Source organism: Cetorhinus maximus, chromosome 16 (assembly GCF_964194155.1).
Source record: "Cetorhinus maximus chromosome 16, sCetMax3.hap1.1, whole genome shotgun sequence".
Taxonomy (NCBI): domain Eukaryota; kingdom Metazoa; phylum Chordata; class Chondrichthyes; order Lamniformes; family Cetorhinidae; genus Cetorhinus; species Cetorhinus maximus.
This window is the reverse complement of record NC_135894.1, coordinates 58,531,507-58,550,155: the sequence shown is the minus strand read 5'-3', so window position 1 is coordinate 58,550,155 and position 18,649 is coordinate 58,531,507. Positions and strand designations below refer to the sequence as shown.

Sequence of the window (18,649 nt, the reverse complement as noted above, 5' to 3'; positions counted from 1 at the left end):
TGTTTCCATGAGCTTCGGGACCCCGGTGTTGGGACGGAATGGGGGTCCCGAGCACACACTTACCAGGAGCCAGACCAGTGCAGCTATTTTCCTAGGGGTTGCCTCCTAATTGGCTACCTCCAAGCTTGCTGTTCATTAAGCTGGTGACCTCCCTATACGGTGGACACACTCTGCCATAGACAAAATTCTGCCGAGTACTCTTAAAGACCCCCAATTGGGCCCTTAATTTTGCAAATTGCCTGCCTACGCTTTGCAGTAGGCAGTTGATCCATATGCCAGGCCACTCTGGGAAACTTTCCCAGTGGCTGGAATGCGCCAGGGAGCTTTCCCAAAGCAGCTCCCTGCCCCCGCCCCCTCCCCTACCCTGGCTGCACTTCCACCCCCACAGAGCCAGGAAAATTCTGCACAGTTTTCAGGTTGATGACCTTTCATCAGAATTTGCTGCAGCTTTCCAGCATCTGCAGTATTTTGCTTTTGCCTGCAGAATATTTCAGTGAACTTAATCGCTGCTTTTTTTGGTGTTGACTGAACTATTTAGGGCAAGGTTAATAATTGTACAAGAGGAACAAGAGGTTAAAATGGTTACCATTCAAATTAAGACCATCAATTTTGGTTCTACCAGGCCCTTCATTTTTCCAGTAATGTCAGATCAAGCCAAATTTGATCGGAACATATGCGATGGCCAGAGGCTAATCCACTTTCCTACTGTGGGTTTTTGAAGGTGTAGAAGAACTCAGTCAGAGTAACTCCAAACAATTCAGAAATGCTTCATTTTCCTAACAGCATACCAGCAAGCCCTGATTCTGAACCAGAGCAGGATCCATGTGTTTACTCAAGCACAAACTTTGAGACTGCACACAAGCAACTTGTGAGGAATTATAAGGCGACTTTGGGGAAGGGGTCAAGTGCAGTAGAATGCATTGACTTCTAGCAGACATCGGGCTGGATTTAGCGGGGCACATTGGTCCCCGCTGGCTAAAAATTTGGGGGTGGGGAGTTCATCCCCTGTTTGGATGGCGGACCCACAGTCAATGAACAGTGTGAGAAGCGTTAATTTGCTTGAGGCAGGCCTTCAGCACCCATCTGGGGAGAAGTCCCGCCTCTGAGAGCTACTGTCCAATAGGATGGCTGGCAGCTCTCTGGTTCCAGCAGTGCCACTGGGAGTGATGGCCATTGCTGGGATTGCTTCCAGTCCCTGACTTTGAGGAACCAGGAGCCAGATGCGAGGTATTTACTGGCGAGAGTGGTGGGGATGGACGGAAATGCTGGGGCCAGGCTGGCAGTCCTGATGAGGGGTGGGGTGCCAGGATCTACAGGCAGTGGAAGAGGGTAAAGGGAGGAGACTGACTTTAGTGGGGGTCTCCGATGGGCTCAGGAGACCTGTAATGGAGGTTCCCCTCCTCCTTCTACATCACCATCCTATACTGTTAAAGCTACCGGGCTTCACACATGGCGTGGTCCTACTCATGCCATGGATAAAATACCCGCAGCAGCAGAATGAGGCTCTTAAATGGCCATTAGCTCCCACTGCCACTCAGTGCCAATCATGAGAGACAGATGTGATTGTGCACATATACAAGCTTCATACATGGACATAAGGGAACAGCAAGATATTCTAGCGTGACCTTGAGAAGGAAGAGATCTCAAATTCTTCAATTGCCCTAAGGGTGTGCAGACTGTCCGACAGCTCCCCCACTGCACGTATAATTGAGGAGGCACAGAGGCAGTAGGTGCTGGACACGGTGCCCACTGGATTTAATTGCCCTCCTGCCTCTCACTCACTGATAGGGAGCGTAAAATCCAGCCCATGGATTAAACTTAGCAAATTCTGACTGCCAGCATGAAGCATTGATGAGTTAACACGTAGAATGTTGGCTCACTATTCGACTGTGAGGTGTGGCGAGGTAGTTCAACCTTATTGAGAGACTTACATTTTCCAACAGGTTTGCTGGGGATCAGAAATAGGAATCTGGCTGATTTTTTTTTCACACCATTAGCTTTGGCTGAGTTCAGTTGAGAAAGTTATCCCTTCCACGTCGTTGAGCTGAGAGAGAGTTTTTTTTTAATGAAAGTACTGCCCCTGTACTTTTCCTCTCCTATTATTGGTTTGAGTTGATGAAAACGTAGCATTAAATTGATAACTGTATTGAATCAGGAAGAAATTCCCCATAGGAAATTATTCCTGATTTATTAACTATCTTGAAGTTTATATCCACATTGAGAATGCATTTCTTGTAGAGCAGCTTTCGACCCGAGTCATCATCTTGATGATTTGTATGTAGCTGGTCTTTCCATTGCTTATTTAGTTTATGTGGAATTTTATTTCTGAATCAAATGCGATCTGTATTCTGAAATGCCTGTGCCTTTGCCCCTTCATATCTGCTGTAATATTGCTATTGCAATCTCATATAAATGAAGTAAATGCTGGCCTCTATTTTGCATCATTGCCCAGCTTCTGGTGTTATTTAAATTCCTAAAGTGGAGCCTTTATTCAGCAAAAAAAACGCTTAGCTATAAAATATAAATATATGAAACATAAAAAGTGAATTGGGTTCCATGCAAGCCCGTATAATGGATTACTGTAGTTTGAATAAAAAGCTCACAGACAATTAGAGTTGCAAGTTTTTCTTTATCGTGTCCACAGACAGTCTATACATGGCCCAGCCAGAACTGGACACATTTTTGCGCCTTGTTGTTGAATTCAGCAAGATCTGCAACAATGCAGGGTTCCTCTAGCGATAGGCATTGCAGGAGATGTTGCATAGTCTGTGGCTCAGTTCCACATTCACCAGTTATTGGGCTGGTTGTATAACCCCATTTGCTTAGTGACACCTTTGAATGACCTACACCAGTTCTAAGTCTGTTAAGGCACTTCCAGGTTGCCCAGTTGCAATTAGCACCTGGGGGAAGGCTTTCATCTGGTAGAATTTCCATCGCTGGGGGTTGTTCGAGACTGGCGAGCTGGTCTTTCCACAAGGTGATACGGGCTTCAGATGGGGTTGATTGTAATGGAACAACACTGTTCATGAAGCTCTTCCTTGACTTTAGGCGGCTGGGCGTAGGTGTATGACCATGTAGAGGGTGCCTCTCATCTGATGTTTGACGGAGTCACTCTTTCTTGCTGGCTACCGTTCTTCTTATACCAGGGGGAGCGATACCCGCCAGGATATATAGGCTGTTGGTGTTTGTTGGTTTTAAACAACCTATGATAAGTCGGCAGCTTGCATTCAGAACGGTATCCATCTTAGCATGAGTAGATCTTTCCCATGCAGGGCAGGCAGTGGAATAGCAAAGAGCAAGTGCACTGGTTCACAATGTTTTCGAGCTTGCTCCCCATTTTGTGTTAGTGAGCTTATTCAGGATGTTGTTTCGTGCGCTCACTTTTGCCTTTGTCTTTTCGATGTGGTTCTTGAAGGTGAGGCATCTGTCAAGGGTGACTCCTAAGTAGATAGGGTGCTCGCAATGCATCAGTGTTGTTCCACACCAGGTTACTTTAAGCTTCACGGTTTCTGAGGTGGAATGCACAAACTTGATTCTTTGATGGGTTTGCGCGAAGGTGGTTTTCTTCATAGTTGCAAGTAATCAAGTTCTATTCTGTTCACATTTTTGAAAAAAAAAATTCTGCTCCACCAATGTAAAACTGTTAACAGCTAAATGAAACAGGTAAGCAATGTGTTGAGTAAAAGCCCTTAATGGTCTTTTGTTTCCCCCATTATTGTTAGACCTTAGATTAGTGTATCCCCTCCATTACCCATTCAGTGCTACAAAAACAATTGCATCAATAACTGGATCCAAGTACTTTTCACTTTTTCTTAAATATATAAATTAGAGCAGAACTCTGTTGTTGTCTCCAAGGAGTCTGCATGCAGGAGTGGGCCTTTGATGCTACTTGGGGGAATGGGGGTGGGGGGGGATGATGGTGCAGGGGCATCTATGGCTCTACCTATTCCCCACTGATGACCTGAGAAATGCAGGTGGAAGATGTCTCCCATTGGGGGTGCTAATTTTCTCTTTCACTAGGAAAGAATAGATTGGAGCCACAGCAGCTCCTAAGTGGGCACTGTTTTCTAAACATTTAAGAAAAACATATTAAAAACATTTCTTCTTTATCTTCAGTGTCCAATCCTTGATTCTGGCCTGGGTGTCAAAACCCTTCCCCCTCCATCCGCCACATGTTGGGACTCACTTTTGCCTTTCTGGATCTGTATGCATCAACTAACTGGGCTCTCTAGCCTCCTTAAACTGGGAAAAAAAACCATGGGGAATTCCTTACCTCAGCCTTTCCTCCACTATGTAAGTGGCCTTGTTTAGGGGCAGGCAGAGGTTGTGCCCCAAATGAGACACTTGAAAGTTCCCACATGAAGCTGAGAGATGATGTATCCAGGTGAAGACAGAGTGTTTGCCAGTTCTGGTGGAATGCTGTCAGAGTTATGGTTGTGTCCCCCAAAATAGCAGAGCAAATCTGAGGCCTAAGTGACCTTTGCAAAGGGACTTTGTATAAAGTAGAAACTCCTAGCTTTAGGGTAATGCCATAACCTTGAATATTCTTTTTAAAATAATTTCCTTTAATAATCTGTTTGTATTGCAGATTCTTGGAGAGAGGTGGGCAGCTATATGCAAATGGACTGAGGAGCGCTGGGTACTGTTGCAAGAGATTCTTTTTAAATGGCAGTACTTCACTGAAGAACAGGTAACTCACATTGCCAATTACCTTTCTGATGTACAGCCTTAATTCACGTTGAAGTAGATTTCTGGGAAATAAATTATGTCAAGATATCTTGAAATAAGCACATTTCTTGATATTGGCTGTGGTTAACCTCAGTATTTTTCTTACATCTGACACTAACCAAAAGCTGTTTTTGATAGTGGTGGATATAATACCATGCTCCATCTGATTCTGTTTTCCAGTGGTAGCCCAATGCAATCAAGGCCTTATGAGACATCCTCTTTTTTTAACTCTTTTTTTTACTCCTGGTAATGAGTCTCTAGCATTAATACACATAGGTAGCAAGTCAATTGGAAGGCAGCTGTGAATTCATGATCATCACTGCCAATGAGTGAATGATAATACCCCTATTACATTAGAATGGTAAAGCTTTCATCCATCCACTGGTTTGGGTGGTTTAGATGGACGTGAAAGAACCACAGCATTGCTTGAAGAAGGGCAGGGAGTTTCCTGGCATCGAGGACAGCATTTCTGCACCAACCAGCTCCACAGAAGACAGTTAAACTGATCATTGAGCCGATGATTTTTGTGACATCTTATTATGTTTGTCAATACTAAATTCATGCAGTTCAAAGTTATTCATTGTCGATAAAGCTGTCTGAGATGTTTTAGAGAAACATGATTATGGTGCTATATAAGTGCAGGTTTATTCCTATCCTTATCCCTGTGGCCCAAACAATATTATGCCATGAGCTGAAAATGGTGCAGAGATATTCAAAAGCTCCGGTTATATCAACTTTCTTTATTCATTCATGGGAAGTGGGCATTGCTGACTAGGCCAGTATTAATTGCCCATCCCTAATTGCCCTTGAGAAGGTGGTGGTGAGCTGCCTTCTTGAACCGCTGCAGTCACAGTGCTGTTAGGGAAGGGGTTCTAGGATTTTGACCCAGCGACAGTGAAGGAACGGCGATATATTTCAAAGTCAGGATGGTGAGCGGCTTGTAGGGGAACTTCCAGGTGGTGGCATTCCCATGTGTCTGCTGTCCTTGCCCTTCTAGATGGTAGCAGTTGTTAGTTTTGAAGGTGCTGTCTAAGGAGCCTTGATGAGTTCCTGCAGTGCATCTTGTAGATGGTACACACTGCTGCTACTGTGTGTCATGTGGTAGAGGAAATGAATCTTTCTGGATGATGTGCCAATCAAGCGGGCTGCTTTGTCCTGGACAGTGTTGAGCTTCTTGAATGTTGTTGGAACTGCACTCATCCAGGCAAGTGGAGATTATTCCATCACACTCCTGACTTGTGCCCTGTAGATGGTGCACAGACTTTGGGGAGTCAGGCGGTGAGTTACTCGCCGCAGAATCCCTAGCCTCTGACGTGCTCTTGTAGTCACAGTATTTATATCGCTAGTCCAGTTCAGTTTCTGGTCAATGGTAACCCCCACGATGTTGATAGTGGGAGACTCAGCGATGATAATGCCACTGAATATCAAGGGGTGATAGTTAGATTCTCTCATGTTGGAGATGATCATTGACTGGCACTTATGTGGCATGAATGTTACTTGCCACTTCTCAGCCCAAGCTTGGATATTGTCCAGGTCTTGCTGCATTTAGACATGGACTGCTTCTATATCTGTGGAGTTGTGAATGGTGCTGAACATTGTGCAATCATCAGTGAACATCCCCACTTCTGACTTTGTGTTTAGAAAAACAAATTCATATAGCTATAATGGATAATCCCATACTCATGACAACATAGCAATGCCAAATTGCTATAAATTTATAATATTCTGAGAAAGTCCCCAATTCTTCTGGGTCTGTGCCAGTGCAGAGCTACAACCCTTTTCTAGGGATAAGTAAAGCTAAATATTGAGAATTTACAGTTTATTTAACATGGCTATGTAAATTAGAACTATAGTTTTCTGCTATAACTATATTCTCTGAATAAGCAGGACTGTGATTTCTTTTTGCTGAACACTTCATCTGGTAAGTGGCTGATCAATGGAAACCAGTGGGTGACGAACCACATTTAAACTCTTGGAGCTCAGCACTGCTTACTCAATATAGTATATTGGTACTATATCCCATTTTGCCTTTATACCAAAGAATCTTCATTTCCATGAAAAAACATGACTTTCTTTAATCAGATGTTAAAGATTGCTGATTTGATGCAGTTTCTGCATGTGCTATTAGAAACAAGCCTGATTTATTAATTATTGTTGTTTCATTCCGACCGCCTCAGTTTGAAGATCAATGTTTTAACATAAACCTTCCTGTTTGTTCTAGTGCCTTTTTGATGCATGGCTGATGGAGAAGGAGGAATCAGTGAATAAGGTTCAGACAACTGGTTTCAGAGACCAGAATGAGATGGTCGCTAATTTGAGAAAATTAGCAGTGAGTGCAACAGTTATTGAAAGTGGTCTTTCACTCATGCAATCAGTTAATTATCAATTATGTAGATAGCATTGTAATGAATATTCATGTTCCTGATTTGGCTTCAGGCCAATCGACATTGAACAAACTGCTCTGAAAACCCTGCTCACATTTTGACAGCAGTGACAAATTCCACCACAGCAGCTGAGGCAATTTACAACATTCTAAAACAAACAACAACATTTTAAATAAAACAACCCACAACATTCTTTAAAAAAAGTCAGTTTGCCCTATCTCCCAATATTAAAGGACCTTTAAAAAAAATCTAGGATCCAGATCCGCATCTTCACCAAAAACTAATCAATTCTTCCATGGGCCATACCTATCTGTGTACAAAGTTTTGTTGAAATCCATTCATTAGTTATTGAGATATATTGTTCTCAGACAAACTGGACTGGATTTTATGTACCTCCACCAGTTGTTTTTTTGGCAGGGGGGCATGAAAAATAATGTAGATACCAACCCCCCAGCCCCTTCCTGCTCATGCCCAAGCTCACTTCCATAAAACAGGGGTTGAAATTGGCAGCCCATCCACCATATTTAAATAAATAATCAATGGTCAATTAGGCCTGTTAACGAGCCAATTGACCCCGATAATATATTGCTCACACCGTCAGCTGTGGCTCAGCTCATAGCACCCTCGCCTTTGAATCAGAGGGTTGTGGGTTCATGTCCCACTCCCGGAAACCAAGAACTGTGAATGTACTCGAAAGAGTTACATGTGATCTGTTGATAACTCGAAAGAGTTACAAAAATGAAAAAAAAATAATACAGTTGGCATGGGCAGTCAGGCTGGCAGAGGGGCTGAAGTCTCATACTGCACCAATTTAGCCCACCTGCAGTGCGTTATGTCTATTCTATTGCTGTTGTTTTCCATTTGGCACCTTTGGAGAGGATCAGAATGTTGAAACCTCTTGTATTCAGTACCATAAAGCGGCCTGGTCATGTTTTTAGCTGCCTAATAAAGGCAAAAATGCCTCAAAGTCAGAAAATGTGGGAGACGTTCAGCAGGACAGACAGCATCCATTGAGAAAATACAAGCCAGTTGCTGCTTCAGGCATAAACCTTTCTTGAGAAGAGCCTCACACTTCATTTGATTTGAAAAAAAAAATGCAAAGGGTCAGTCGGGAAAGGTTGCATATTCCTAAGTAAGTGAGGCAGATCTTGAATCATGGGGGATTTTGTCACTGCAGCCTTTCACAGACTCTAATATTAATGTCCCAAAGTGGCTGTCAGATTTATTTTTGACTAGTGTTCCTCACCACACCCTCATTTCACTGCGTCATTTTTTTATTCCCCAGGCTCTGCAACATAATTTTGATTCCTCAGATCTAGGATGAACTTTTCACGGCCTTTCTTTCCCCTGTTACATTCCTACCATTGGTGCTCTGAGGGTGACTCCAACTGAGGGATAAGCTGGTCAAATGCAGCCCCATAATGTAGCCATCTAATTGGTAGGGACCTGAACCAATTAGCAGCCCATGAAGAATGAGCACTTGGGTGAAATATAATCAGCCCATGGATCCTTAAATTGTGTAAAGGCCAGAGCTTTGGGAGAGTGGGGGAAAAATTATTGTGATTTTGATTCATTTTGCCCTAGCACTCAGCTTTAACAAGCTCCCTCCTGTCAGCAGGTAGACTGGCGTGGATCAAATCCTGCTGCTTTGCACCAGAACATGTTGTTTTTGGTTACTGTTGGTTTTCTGAACAATGCAAGTAATAGCCATGAACCCTCAAAGGCAAAAGTTAACTTTGAATGTCATGGAAGTTTTTGGATAGATTTTATATCTATATAACCATTAATAGTTTACCTTAGATGTTAATTGAAATAAATCCAGTTCTGACTGGAAAGTTCAATGACAACTTTTTATTAATTTATCTAAAATTATTTGCATTTTAAGAAAGACAAAAGTTCACTGCAGAACTAAAGGAATGCAATATTTTCAGTTAGTTATGGCATATTACATGTATGATGAGTCATGTAATCCATACTTTTGTTGGCTGCCCTTTTAGTTCCTTCTTTTCCTGATCAACAGATTCTGAAAGGAGAGCTGGAGATGAAACGACAGATCATGGATAAACTTTGTGCCCTCTGTCAGGATCTCCTCATAACATTGAAAAATAAGGTTGTAGCTCAGAAGTTACAGGCGAGGCTTGAGGAATTTGCTCAGCGCTGGGATGATCTTGTACAGAAACTGGAGAACAACTCCAAGCAGGTACATCACTGATTGTCAACAGAATGTAAACAAAAGCTGTGCCACTGCTATTCAGTTTCTTGTGTCAGTTTTATTCTTCAGTCCTGCTAATCAACTCATTACATGCATCTTTTATTGCCATTCATCCAGGTTAGATCAATAGCAAAGGCAGGCTTATCCACCCCAATTAACTGTTTAGGTGGTTATGTTATTTCTACTTTGCTAATTTAGCTTGCTAGCAGGCATTAATGCTTGGTGAAGGGCTTGATTTTAGATTTGCTGTTTGTGTGACACTAATAGCAACTATATGTTTATCAATTTTGTGTTCATGAAAGTGTGAGGAATGTTTTATTCATAGTATTATTACAAGCATTCCAGGTCTGGTATACATGGACTAGTCAATGAAATTCTCCATTTGGTGTCAATTTGTGGCAAGTTGTGGACAGCTCTGTTCCATGTGCTTTGCAGAACTAGCACTGTACCTTCAAGGTAGAAGGAGGGGGTGGGGGGGGAAGGAGAATTCACAGAAGTTCCAAGAGAAACTTTTGATAAAAAAACAGAAAGAAAGAAGCAGCTGCTGGAAGGGATGCACAGAACATAAAGGCTGGAATTTCCAGCCCCTCATGTTGGTGGGATCTTCCAGTCCCGCCGATGTGAATGGAGATTTCAATGGCCCCCTGGCCCCACCACAGGGGAACCTGCCCCCAGGGGGAACGGGGTGGGGGGGTGGGGGTGCTAGAAGATTGTGGCCCAAGAGCCAATGCTTGTTTACAGAAGATATTCAACGCTGAGTTAGACAGATTGTTGATTGACGAGGGAGTCGAGGGTTATGGGAGCAGGCAGGAAAATGGAGTTAAGGCTACCATCAGATCAGCCATGATCTTATTGAGAGGCTGAATGGCCTACTCCTGCTCCTATTTCTTATGTTCTTATTTAGGAATTCTAACATTGTAGTAGATTTAAAGAAGATACAAACCGATAAAATTGTTTTGATATGCTTCTGTCTGATAAATATTCCAAGTTTATTAGACCATGTTTTTGCAAACGATAGCATACCAAATTGAGCCAAAATTTATTACCAAATTTTGTAGAAGGAAGTAAGGTGAAGTATAAAACCTTAATTTACTTCACTGTTACAGACATAGGGTCAGAGCAGTGAAGGTGACAATTAAATCAGGTAAAGGTACAAAAATTCATGGCTGACTTATACTGCCATACAGTGATTCAAGGAGTGTGACCTATTGTAGTGTGTTCTGCAAAAACAAAAATTGTATGAGATTCTGGTCAGGAGAACCCAATTTTAAGGAGAGAGGATTGGAGAAAAGAAAATACTGTAGGACATTAGCTGATCAGGATTATTGATACGCTCATTGAAGAGATGTTTTTGTTTGGGATAGCAAACAGCTTTACACTAGTGTTGCCCCGGTCAGCAGAGGGGACACATGGAGCCATTGCTAATGGTGAACTAAGAAGTTGCCAAGAAGGAATTTGGAGAACATCAATTCAACTTGCTTGATAAAAGGATGAAAACTTTGCAAGAGTTACAGGATTAGGAGTGATGAATTTAGGCAGATATAGGAGAGCTTTTTAGTCACAGGAAATCAAAGTCAGGCGCCTCAAAGGTGCTGAAGCAAGCAGCCAAAGACACTCGAATTACTATAAATACTTCAATTTCATTTGGATCAGAAGTTCAGCTACAATTTTGTGTGTCTTAGAGATCATTGCAATTTCTGCATTTTCAAGATCCACTTCATTTGTTAATTTCAATGGCGGAAAGAGAAAGCAACAATTAAGGTCTACCACTGTTGTAGCCTGAGAAGGAACTGCTGGATCTTCTATAGAGTAATATATGACCTATTATAATAGCTTTGACGACACTTTTGTGACACCACAGCAAAGTGAAAACACTTAGTTGTGAACTGATTGTCACGTTTCTAAAGACTTCAGTTACAGGTGGACTAGCTTCTCAAAATACTGGGTTCATATCCCTAATAATTAGCTGGCTGCATTATGGAATGACTTGGACCAGATTATCTCCTATATTGGTGTAGCTCTCTTTGCACCATTAGCAGTAATAGAACAGAGGGGAAGGAAGAGAAAGGGTAGTATCAGACTTGAGGAAACAAAATTAAGTGGGTGTGTATGGGGAGAAAACAATGAGTTGGAATGAAGTGGTGGGGGGTGGGGGGGTGGAGGTGGTGGGGTGGATGGAGGTGAGGAACAATAGTCAAAATGGAATTTGAGAGCCCCTTTAGGACATTGACATTCGAGTGGGTTTAGCAGTCTTTGTGAGAGGCTGTGGTAATAGTATCCGTCATGATTCAAGAAGATCTGCCTCACATTTTTATCATTTACTTGGTATGTAAGAAACCTTTTCAGGCTGACCTTTTGCATGTTTTTCAACCAAATGAAGTCTGAAACAGTTCTAAAGCATGGCTTATATCTGAAATGTCAGCTGCCCAATTGTACTTCTCAATGGATGCTGCTTGTCTTGCTGAATATTTGCAGTGTTTTCTGTCTTTGTTTGAGGTAGTTCATTTTTGTGAGGCAGCTAAAAACATGCTTGGGTCATTTTACAGTGCTTAATACAGAGGCTTTCATAATTCCCATCCTCTTTAAAGGTTTCAAGTGGTGAATAGCAGAAAATAGAATTTCTTGTGTGAGGACAATAAAGAAGCTGTGATGCAAAAACCACAAATAATGAGAACAAAAATCTGAACTCAAGCCCTGAGACAGTCACATGACTGCAATTTACATCTCGGATCCATTTGTAACAACTACAACCTTCACAGTTTGTTAGTGAAGAGGTGAAGTTAGTTTGTTAGTGAAAGGTGAAGTTCCCATGAATAGTGAAAGCGACACATAGACCTGAATTCTAATGCTGTTATAGGAGTGTCTCCTTAAGGATTGGTTAGTGGCAATGGGGTTGCTCAACAAAATGTTTCATTTATATTTTATAAGTTAGAAAATGGCTAATTCCAGAGGCTGCAGTGTAAGCTAACAGTTGAATAAGAAAAATCCACTTTGTTACTGCAGTTGTGTCGGTGAAATGATTAAAAGTTACATAGCATTGAAATTTTTATTGTCCAAAATGGGAATTATTTGGAGCCTGGAGTGTTTCTGCTGTTTTATACTTGCTCCTTATATGTTGATTAAGTAATCTCAATAATTCTTTATCCTGAAGAGCTAACAGCTTAACTGCAAACGTAGAAAAAGTGAGCTTTACTTTTAGGAATGAAATATAGTTTTAGTAAAGGCATTTTTGAATCTCCAGTTATAATCTCTCGCTGCAAATCCCCACATCTTTGTCAGTGCCTATAACTAGTTGCTGGAGGCTGACCCTCTGATTGACTCTCCCACCCTTACACTTACCTGTACCTCTGGTGGAGAATGCCTCTAAAGACACAATGGAATTTGAAACTCAGTGTTTGAAGATAATGGGCCCAGGTTCATTTCTGTCAATACAGTATCAGGTATTGATCCTCCAATGTGCTGCCTTCTGCATCATTCAAAGGTTTTACCTCTTAGACTATCGGAATGGTCCTTTCCTTTGTGATATTCATAGCAAGAAGTAAACAATATCAAATGTGGCTACCATTAGAAAAACTTCATAGATGCCCAGATTGTGCTATGGTAATGATGGTTAAGCTGTCAAATGTTTGCTGTCTTTATTCCAACAAAACCGACAGCGACTTCTGAAGTCTGCCCCTGTGCAGAATAACTCAGAAATCCAGAGTTGCTGTGAGTGATTCCACGGTTCTCCAAAAGGTGCACTTTTGGGGCAATCTGCAGACTACAATCAATGGAAATCAATTGAATTACCAAGAATTTCTATTTTTATACTATTAGGCTCGCTGTAAAAGCCTTTGAAACTGTTGGACATTGTTGAATGAGGTGAAATTGAGTTTCTTACAGTATACTAACTTCATAATTACAGCTAAACACCTTCACTGACCCTGAGAAGCTAATTTTATAATTGTGGTATGTCAAATTTCTCCATAATGATAAAAATGTACATTTGTTTAATAAAAATGTTTTTTTCAATTTTTTAACTTTTCTAACTTTATTTTAGCTTCTATTCTAATCCAAGCATTTTTTTAGTTATATGAAAATTTAGTTAAAAGCAGAAGGATTTTAAGTACATTTAACTTTTTTGCTGTGTGTGAATACTTACTTCAATACGATTGGTTGCTGACATCTCTTGACTTGGTGCCAGATATAAGCTGCCATTGGAAAAGGGAGAATCCTTTTTTCTGACATGTGTTCTACCTTTGACTCTAGGTGTGGGACTTGCTTAGCAGACAGATTGTAGACATAATCTGGTATCTGTTTAACACTTGTTTATTAGTACTACATCTAAGCAGGTTTCAGATAAGGCACATTGCTTCTAGGCATGATTTCAATCCCTCTCTTGATAGTTTAACATATGACTAACTGATGTCAGCAGTACATCATCATTTACGTCATACATTAGTATATTCCATCTGTTAATGCTTTATACTACAACTCCCCCTCAATGATACTATTCTATTTTCAACAGCATGAAACTATACATTTAATTATTTACATTACATTTCTTTAATTCCTTCTTTACGACTACAGTTTCTACCTAACTCCAACTCCCACTCTTCCCCTCCCCAAGTCACAGTCCTGAGGGATTCAATATCCCACAGTCTTCTCAGCCATTAGGGAAGACATGTTGCAGGCATTAGGGCTCTCCTCTGCATCTGGTAGGAACATCATCATCTGCAGACTGGGACAACACTTTAGCAGCATTGCTGGGAAGCAGACTGAACTGCAAGGACAACAAAGACTTTTCAATGAAAGGCTGACCCAAGAAAGAAAACTGAAGAGAATCAATCTTTGAACCCTCTGGCTTTTGAAGAGAAGAACTCAGGACACTCTGAGAAAATTGTTTCTCCCTTGAAGCACATGGGAAAAAGCTGCAGAATAGGAATGATCTTCACCTCCAGGGAAGACCGTCACAGCTGTATAATTCACTGCAATAGTGAAGACTGAAAAGACATTGAAGATCTGAGATATCAACGAACTTAGACGGCAAAGGAAAACACAATCAAATTCCTGTAAGACTGTCAGGAAAAGAGGAGGAGATGATTTCTGAATAATATTTTGGGAGGACCGTCTACTTTCTGTAGGCAGTGGTATGAGAGCCACACTTCTTTTTGTACAAGGCTGCTCCATTATGGGCAATGGGTAGAATTGCTGAAAATATGGAGACAAGTCCACCTCTTCTTTAGTAATGAGATGAATTTCCTGTAGACAATCAACTTGGGGACAAGATTGCTGTACAGGATTCTGCAGTATGGGAGGCAATTGACTTTCACCTTGGGAAGGTACCAGCTCTTTAGCAGTTCGATCCTCTAAGGACTCTAACCTGGACTCAAGCAAGGCATTCCCTGTGGAATACTCTTCATGGACAACTGGAGATAAAGTAGGCAATATATTGGTCAGTTAAGTGGAACTATAGATCTGGATGCTGTTCAGCCACTAAAAACTCCTCTAAAAAGACAACAGAGAAAAAGACAACATTTGGTGCACCTATCAACTGGAAAGGTGAATCATTCTCTAGGACCTCAACCTCCATCAGATCACTTAGTGCTGCAAGGGCTTCTTCCTCATCACTTCCTTCTAGGAAGAGCCAATTCAGATCTTCATGTGGATGGTCACTGTCTGTTGCACTGCCTTCTGTATCCACCACATCTAGCTTTTTTGTGAAGAACTGAGAGATTCATAATTTTAATCTCTGCCTTTGGCCTAGTGGATGGCATCTCTGTGAAATAAAGGAACTTACTGCCGAGTGTATAAACTTCCTTAGCTTCTGAAGGCTTAATTTCCACTGCTTCTAAATGAAATGTCAAAGATTGTTGCATGAAAGACAGTGAGTCATTCAAATGATGAACGTCATCTGTTTTTCTAGAATTCCTAGAAGTATGGCAATATCGCCACTCAACAAGGATGTGGATTGATTGTGAAGAATGTGGAGAGAATCAATAATCTGTCACCCCTTGTAGCTAAGAGGAGCAATAATTGTGCCTTTGATTGGAAGGTCAGTGCCCCCTGGACCTTGTATCTTGATGTCTGATGGATGAAGGCTGAAGCCAGTTGAGATCATCTGTTAATATGTTAACAGGAGCGCCAGTGTCAATTTTAAAGGTAGTATTGAAACTTTGAACTTGGAGTGTAACTGACCAATAGTCTGGAATAAGACTATCAACTTGCCCTAGGAACTCTGTAATTTTGCCTTTTTCTTGGCTTTCCATTTTTTGAATGGAATGTGTTTCATAAATACTTTCTGGTCTTCGACTTTGATTAAAATTTTTGCATTTGCAGAAATGCTTGAAATGTCCAATCTTGCCACACTGGAAGCTTTCCGTGCCCACTACTGGGCAGTTTTGGCTTTTATGCTGGGTTTTTGTGCCACAGCACAATCATCTCAAAATGGCTGCTCGCCTGGATTTTCCTGCCCTTTTTCCTGGTTTGGCAGTGGGCTTTCTTATGGATGGGACACTGCCTGTGGGCCTACCCAATTGACAGAGTCATATGAAGCCTCAGAATTATAGCCCAATTAACCTCTCTAAGCTCGGCCTGCCTCGCGTAACGAACCGCTTGCTTAATACCAGGGTTCTGTGGTGGGCTAAATTAAGTGTCAAAGGCTTTAAGAATAGCCTCAAAGCCTGCGGTGCATCTTGCACCCTTTGCCTTAGAAGAATGTCATCTCCTACTGGACCTACTGCATGAAGAAAGAAGCTTTTGCTCCTTTTTGTGAAGGCTTGACACTGCTCAGTGCCAGAGAAAATGGCGTTCCCATAAATCCCACTGCTGGTCTCTCTGCAGGCCCTTGAGGCAGTCAAATGGGTGGGGAAAGGGCTGGGACTGCTCATCAGGTACGGTCATTGTTGCCCCTCTCTAATGTGCCTCCTTCTCCTGCTGATTTTTTACAAGCTGGTTTCAAAGGTTTCTTTACTCTTTGGTTCCTTTTGTGTTTTACATTGATGCCTTCACTGCTGCCACCATGTTCTGAAATGTGCTCTTCTACCTTGGACTCTAGATATGGTACGTGGTTAGTAGACAGATTGTAGACATACTCTGGTATCTGCTTAACACTTGTTTATTAGTACTACTTTTAAACAGGTTACAGGGTAGGCATGGTGCTCCTGGGCATGATTCCAACCTCTCTCTCTCTCTTGAGAGAGAGAGAGTCTAATACGCGATTGACTCATGTCAGTAATTCATCATCCGCACATATATTAGCACATCCTGTCAGTTAACCCTTTATACTACATCCTGCCATAGAGATTGCAGCTTTCTTTGAGGGCAACGCCAAGTGCCCTACATCGCTGCTGACGACAAATCTGGGCCATTATGTTGATATTCTTATGTTGGGAGTTGGCGTTGAAGATACTAATATTAAAAAACCTACTTTTAGTGGCTTCAATTGCTATATACTTATGCTTTTACACAATGTCAAAATAATTACAGATGAGGATGACCATTCAGCCCATCTTAATTCATCCATTGGGAATTACCCTGAAGTTCTCTCCCTCCCCATTGCAGCTTTCAATTGTTTCCTACTGAAAAGGTCACACAGTTTTTGCCTACAGTGCATAGCCTGAAGCCCATTCTATGTGTTGATCACTCATATGAACATACATGCATACGAACAAATGAATTAGGAGCAGGAGCAGGCCATTCGGCCCCTCGAGCCTGCTCCGCCATTTGAGTTCAAAAAGGTTAAAGTATTTTTTGATTACTTAAACCCATTATATTCTGTTTGTTCCTCCAATGTTAAAGCTTAAAAATATATATTTTGTTATTTTACTATAATTTTGTGTGTTTTGAAGAGGGGGAGTGTGCGGCTGTTCATATGTATACATGGGGACTCTCTGTGTGTCGGAGGTGACAGAGAAGGCAGTTTTGGCCATTGCTCTGTTTCATGCTGTAGCCATTGGTATCTTGTGGGATGGAACTCGTTCTGTAGAAAACTGTCAGCAGTGACTCTGGGGGTTTAAACCACATTACAGTAATAATACTTTAGTAGTACAATCTGTAAAGTCTTATTTTATGTTTCAAATTTTACACATGTAAGCCATGAAATGACTCAGCAGTGGAATAAAATTAATTTAACTTATACCCAAATATCATACCTTGCAGCTAATTACTCACCTAGGTGTCATGAGTTTTGATTGAAGAAGATTAGGACACCATCGTATGACTTCATTTCAGAGTCGTATCTGAATTAGCTGAATGGGGGCTGTGGTAGCTTAGTGGGGTCTGAATTAGCAGCATAAAACAGACAGTTTATTCATATAACTGTTAACACTCTGAGCCTCTTTCCTAACCTATTTTGTAGTTTTAAAAACCAATCTGAGTAAAGTATAGCATAGCAGCATGGAGTTAACCATGTTTCATAATTAAGGTAGTTGAGTGAGAAAATATACCACTTAGCAATGATATTAGGTAAAGAAAGCTCTAGGTCTAATTTCTAAGTTATGTCTAATTAATTGATTTGAATTAAGATGCCAGGGTAGGAAGGGCGTTCTGTACCACAATTGACCTCAGTACTCCTGGACAAAAGATGTTGGGAGGGGTCGGTGTCAGTGGGAAATGAGGCAAGCCTTCTCTCATGATCTCTATTAACTAATCCCTGCTAGAAAATGCATGTATATAGACAGTATCTTATGCCAGTGCCCTTTCTGATTGTAGACACCTGATGTGTGCCACAACAGGATACATTATATTGTGGAATGCAGAGAACATATGAGCAGAACCTTTTATTTTCTTTGGACTATTTTCTTATAACCTGCCGCAAACTTCCATTTATAATAAGCCCGGTGTTCAAAGCAGGAAAGGAAACTCAAGGAGGATCTATAATGGGTGGCCGATCTGTTACCTATTTCTGACACCATAAACTGTGTGCACACCTTAATTCAGGGTTATTATGCAATATATTGGAGAATCTTGTATTCAGATATACAAAAGTTTTTTTAAAGGAAACCTGCCTTGTGATTTAATTGCTGGTTATTTTGGGCTACAAGGATTGTTCTACTCATTTGAGATGCTTTTTCTGTCTGTGTTTGTGGTTTTTGTCCCATAAATCTAATTCACAGATAGAAGGGCCACTCTATAGTAGAATAATAAGGTCTGACATGGAAAATGCTTTCTCAATGAAGCACAGTTAAATTCAATTTAAACTGCATTTGAAATCTGCAGTTTTCATTAACCAAATTCACAATTTCTTTCTATTCCTTTAAATGCACATACAGACAGCTTTAGATTGCTAAGTAACTTCTGTATCAAGATTTCCAAATGTAATGAGTCAACTTCAGTCATTTTGACA

At 41.2% G+C, this 18,649-nt stretch overlaps 1 protein-coding gene across 6 annotated transcripts in view; it reads left to right on the top strand.

The window, feature by feature from the left end:
• dmd (dystrophin) overlaps positions 1–18,649 on the top strand; it is a 1,945,510-nt gene that overhangs the window by 731,599 nt on the left and 1,195,262 nt on the right. For all 6 annotated transcript variants that reach the window (XM_078559857.1, XM_078559853.1, XM_078559852.1 and 3 more), the window contains exons 13-15: positions 4,589–4,690; positions 6,950–7,057; positions 9,133–9,312. In XM_078559857.1, the coding sequence (XP_078415983.1) occupies positions 4,589–4,690; positions 6,950–7,057; positions 9,133–9,312 (390 nt within the window). The remainder of the gene's footprint in view (positions 1–4,588; positions 4,691–6,949; positions 7,058–9,132; positions 9,313–18,649) is intronic.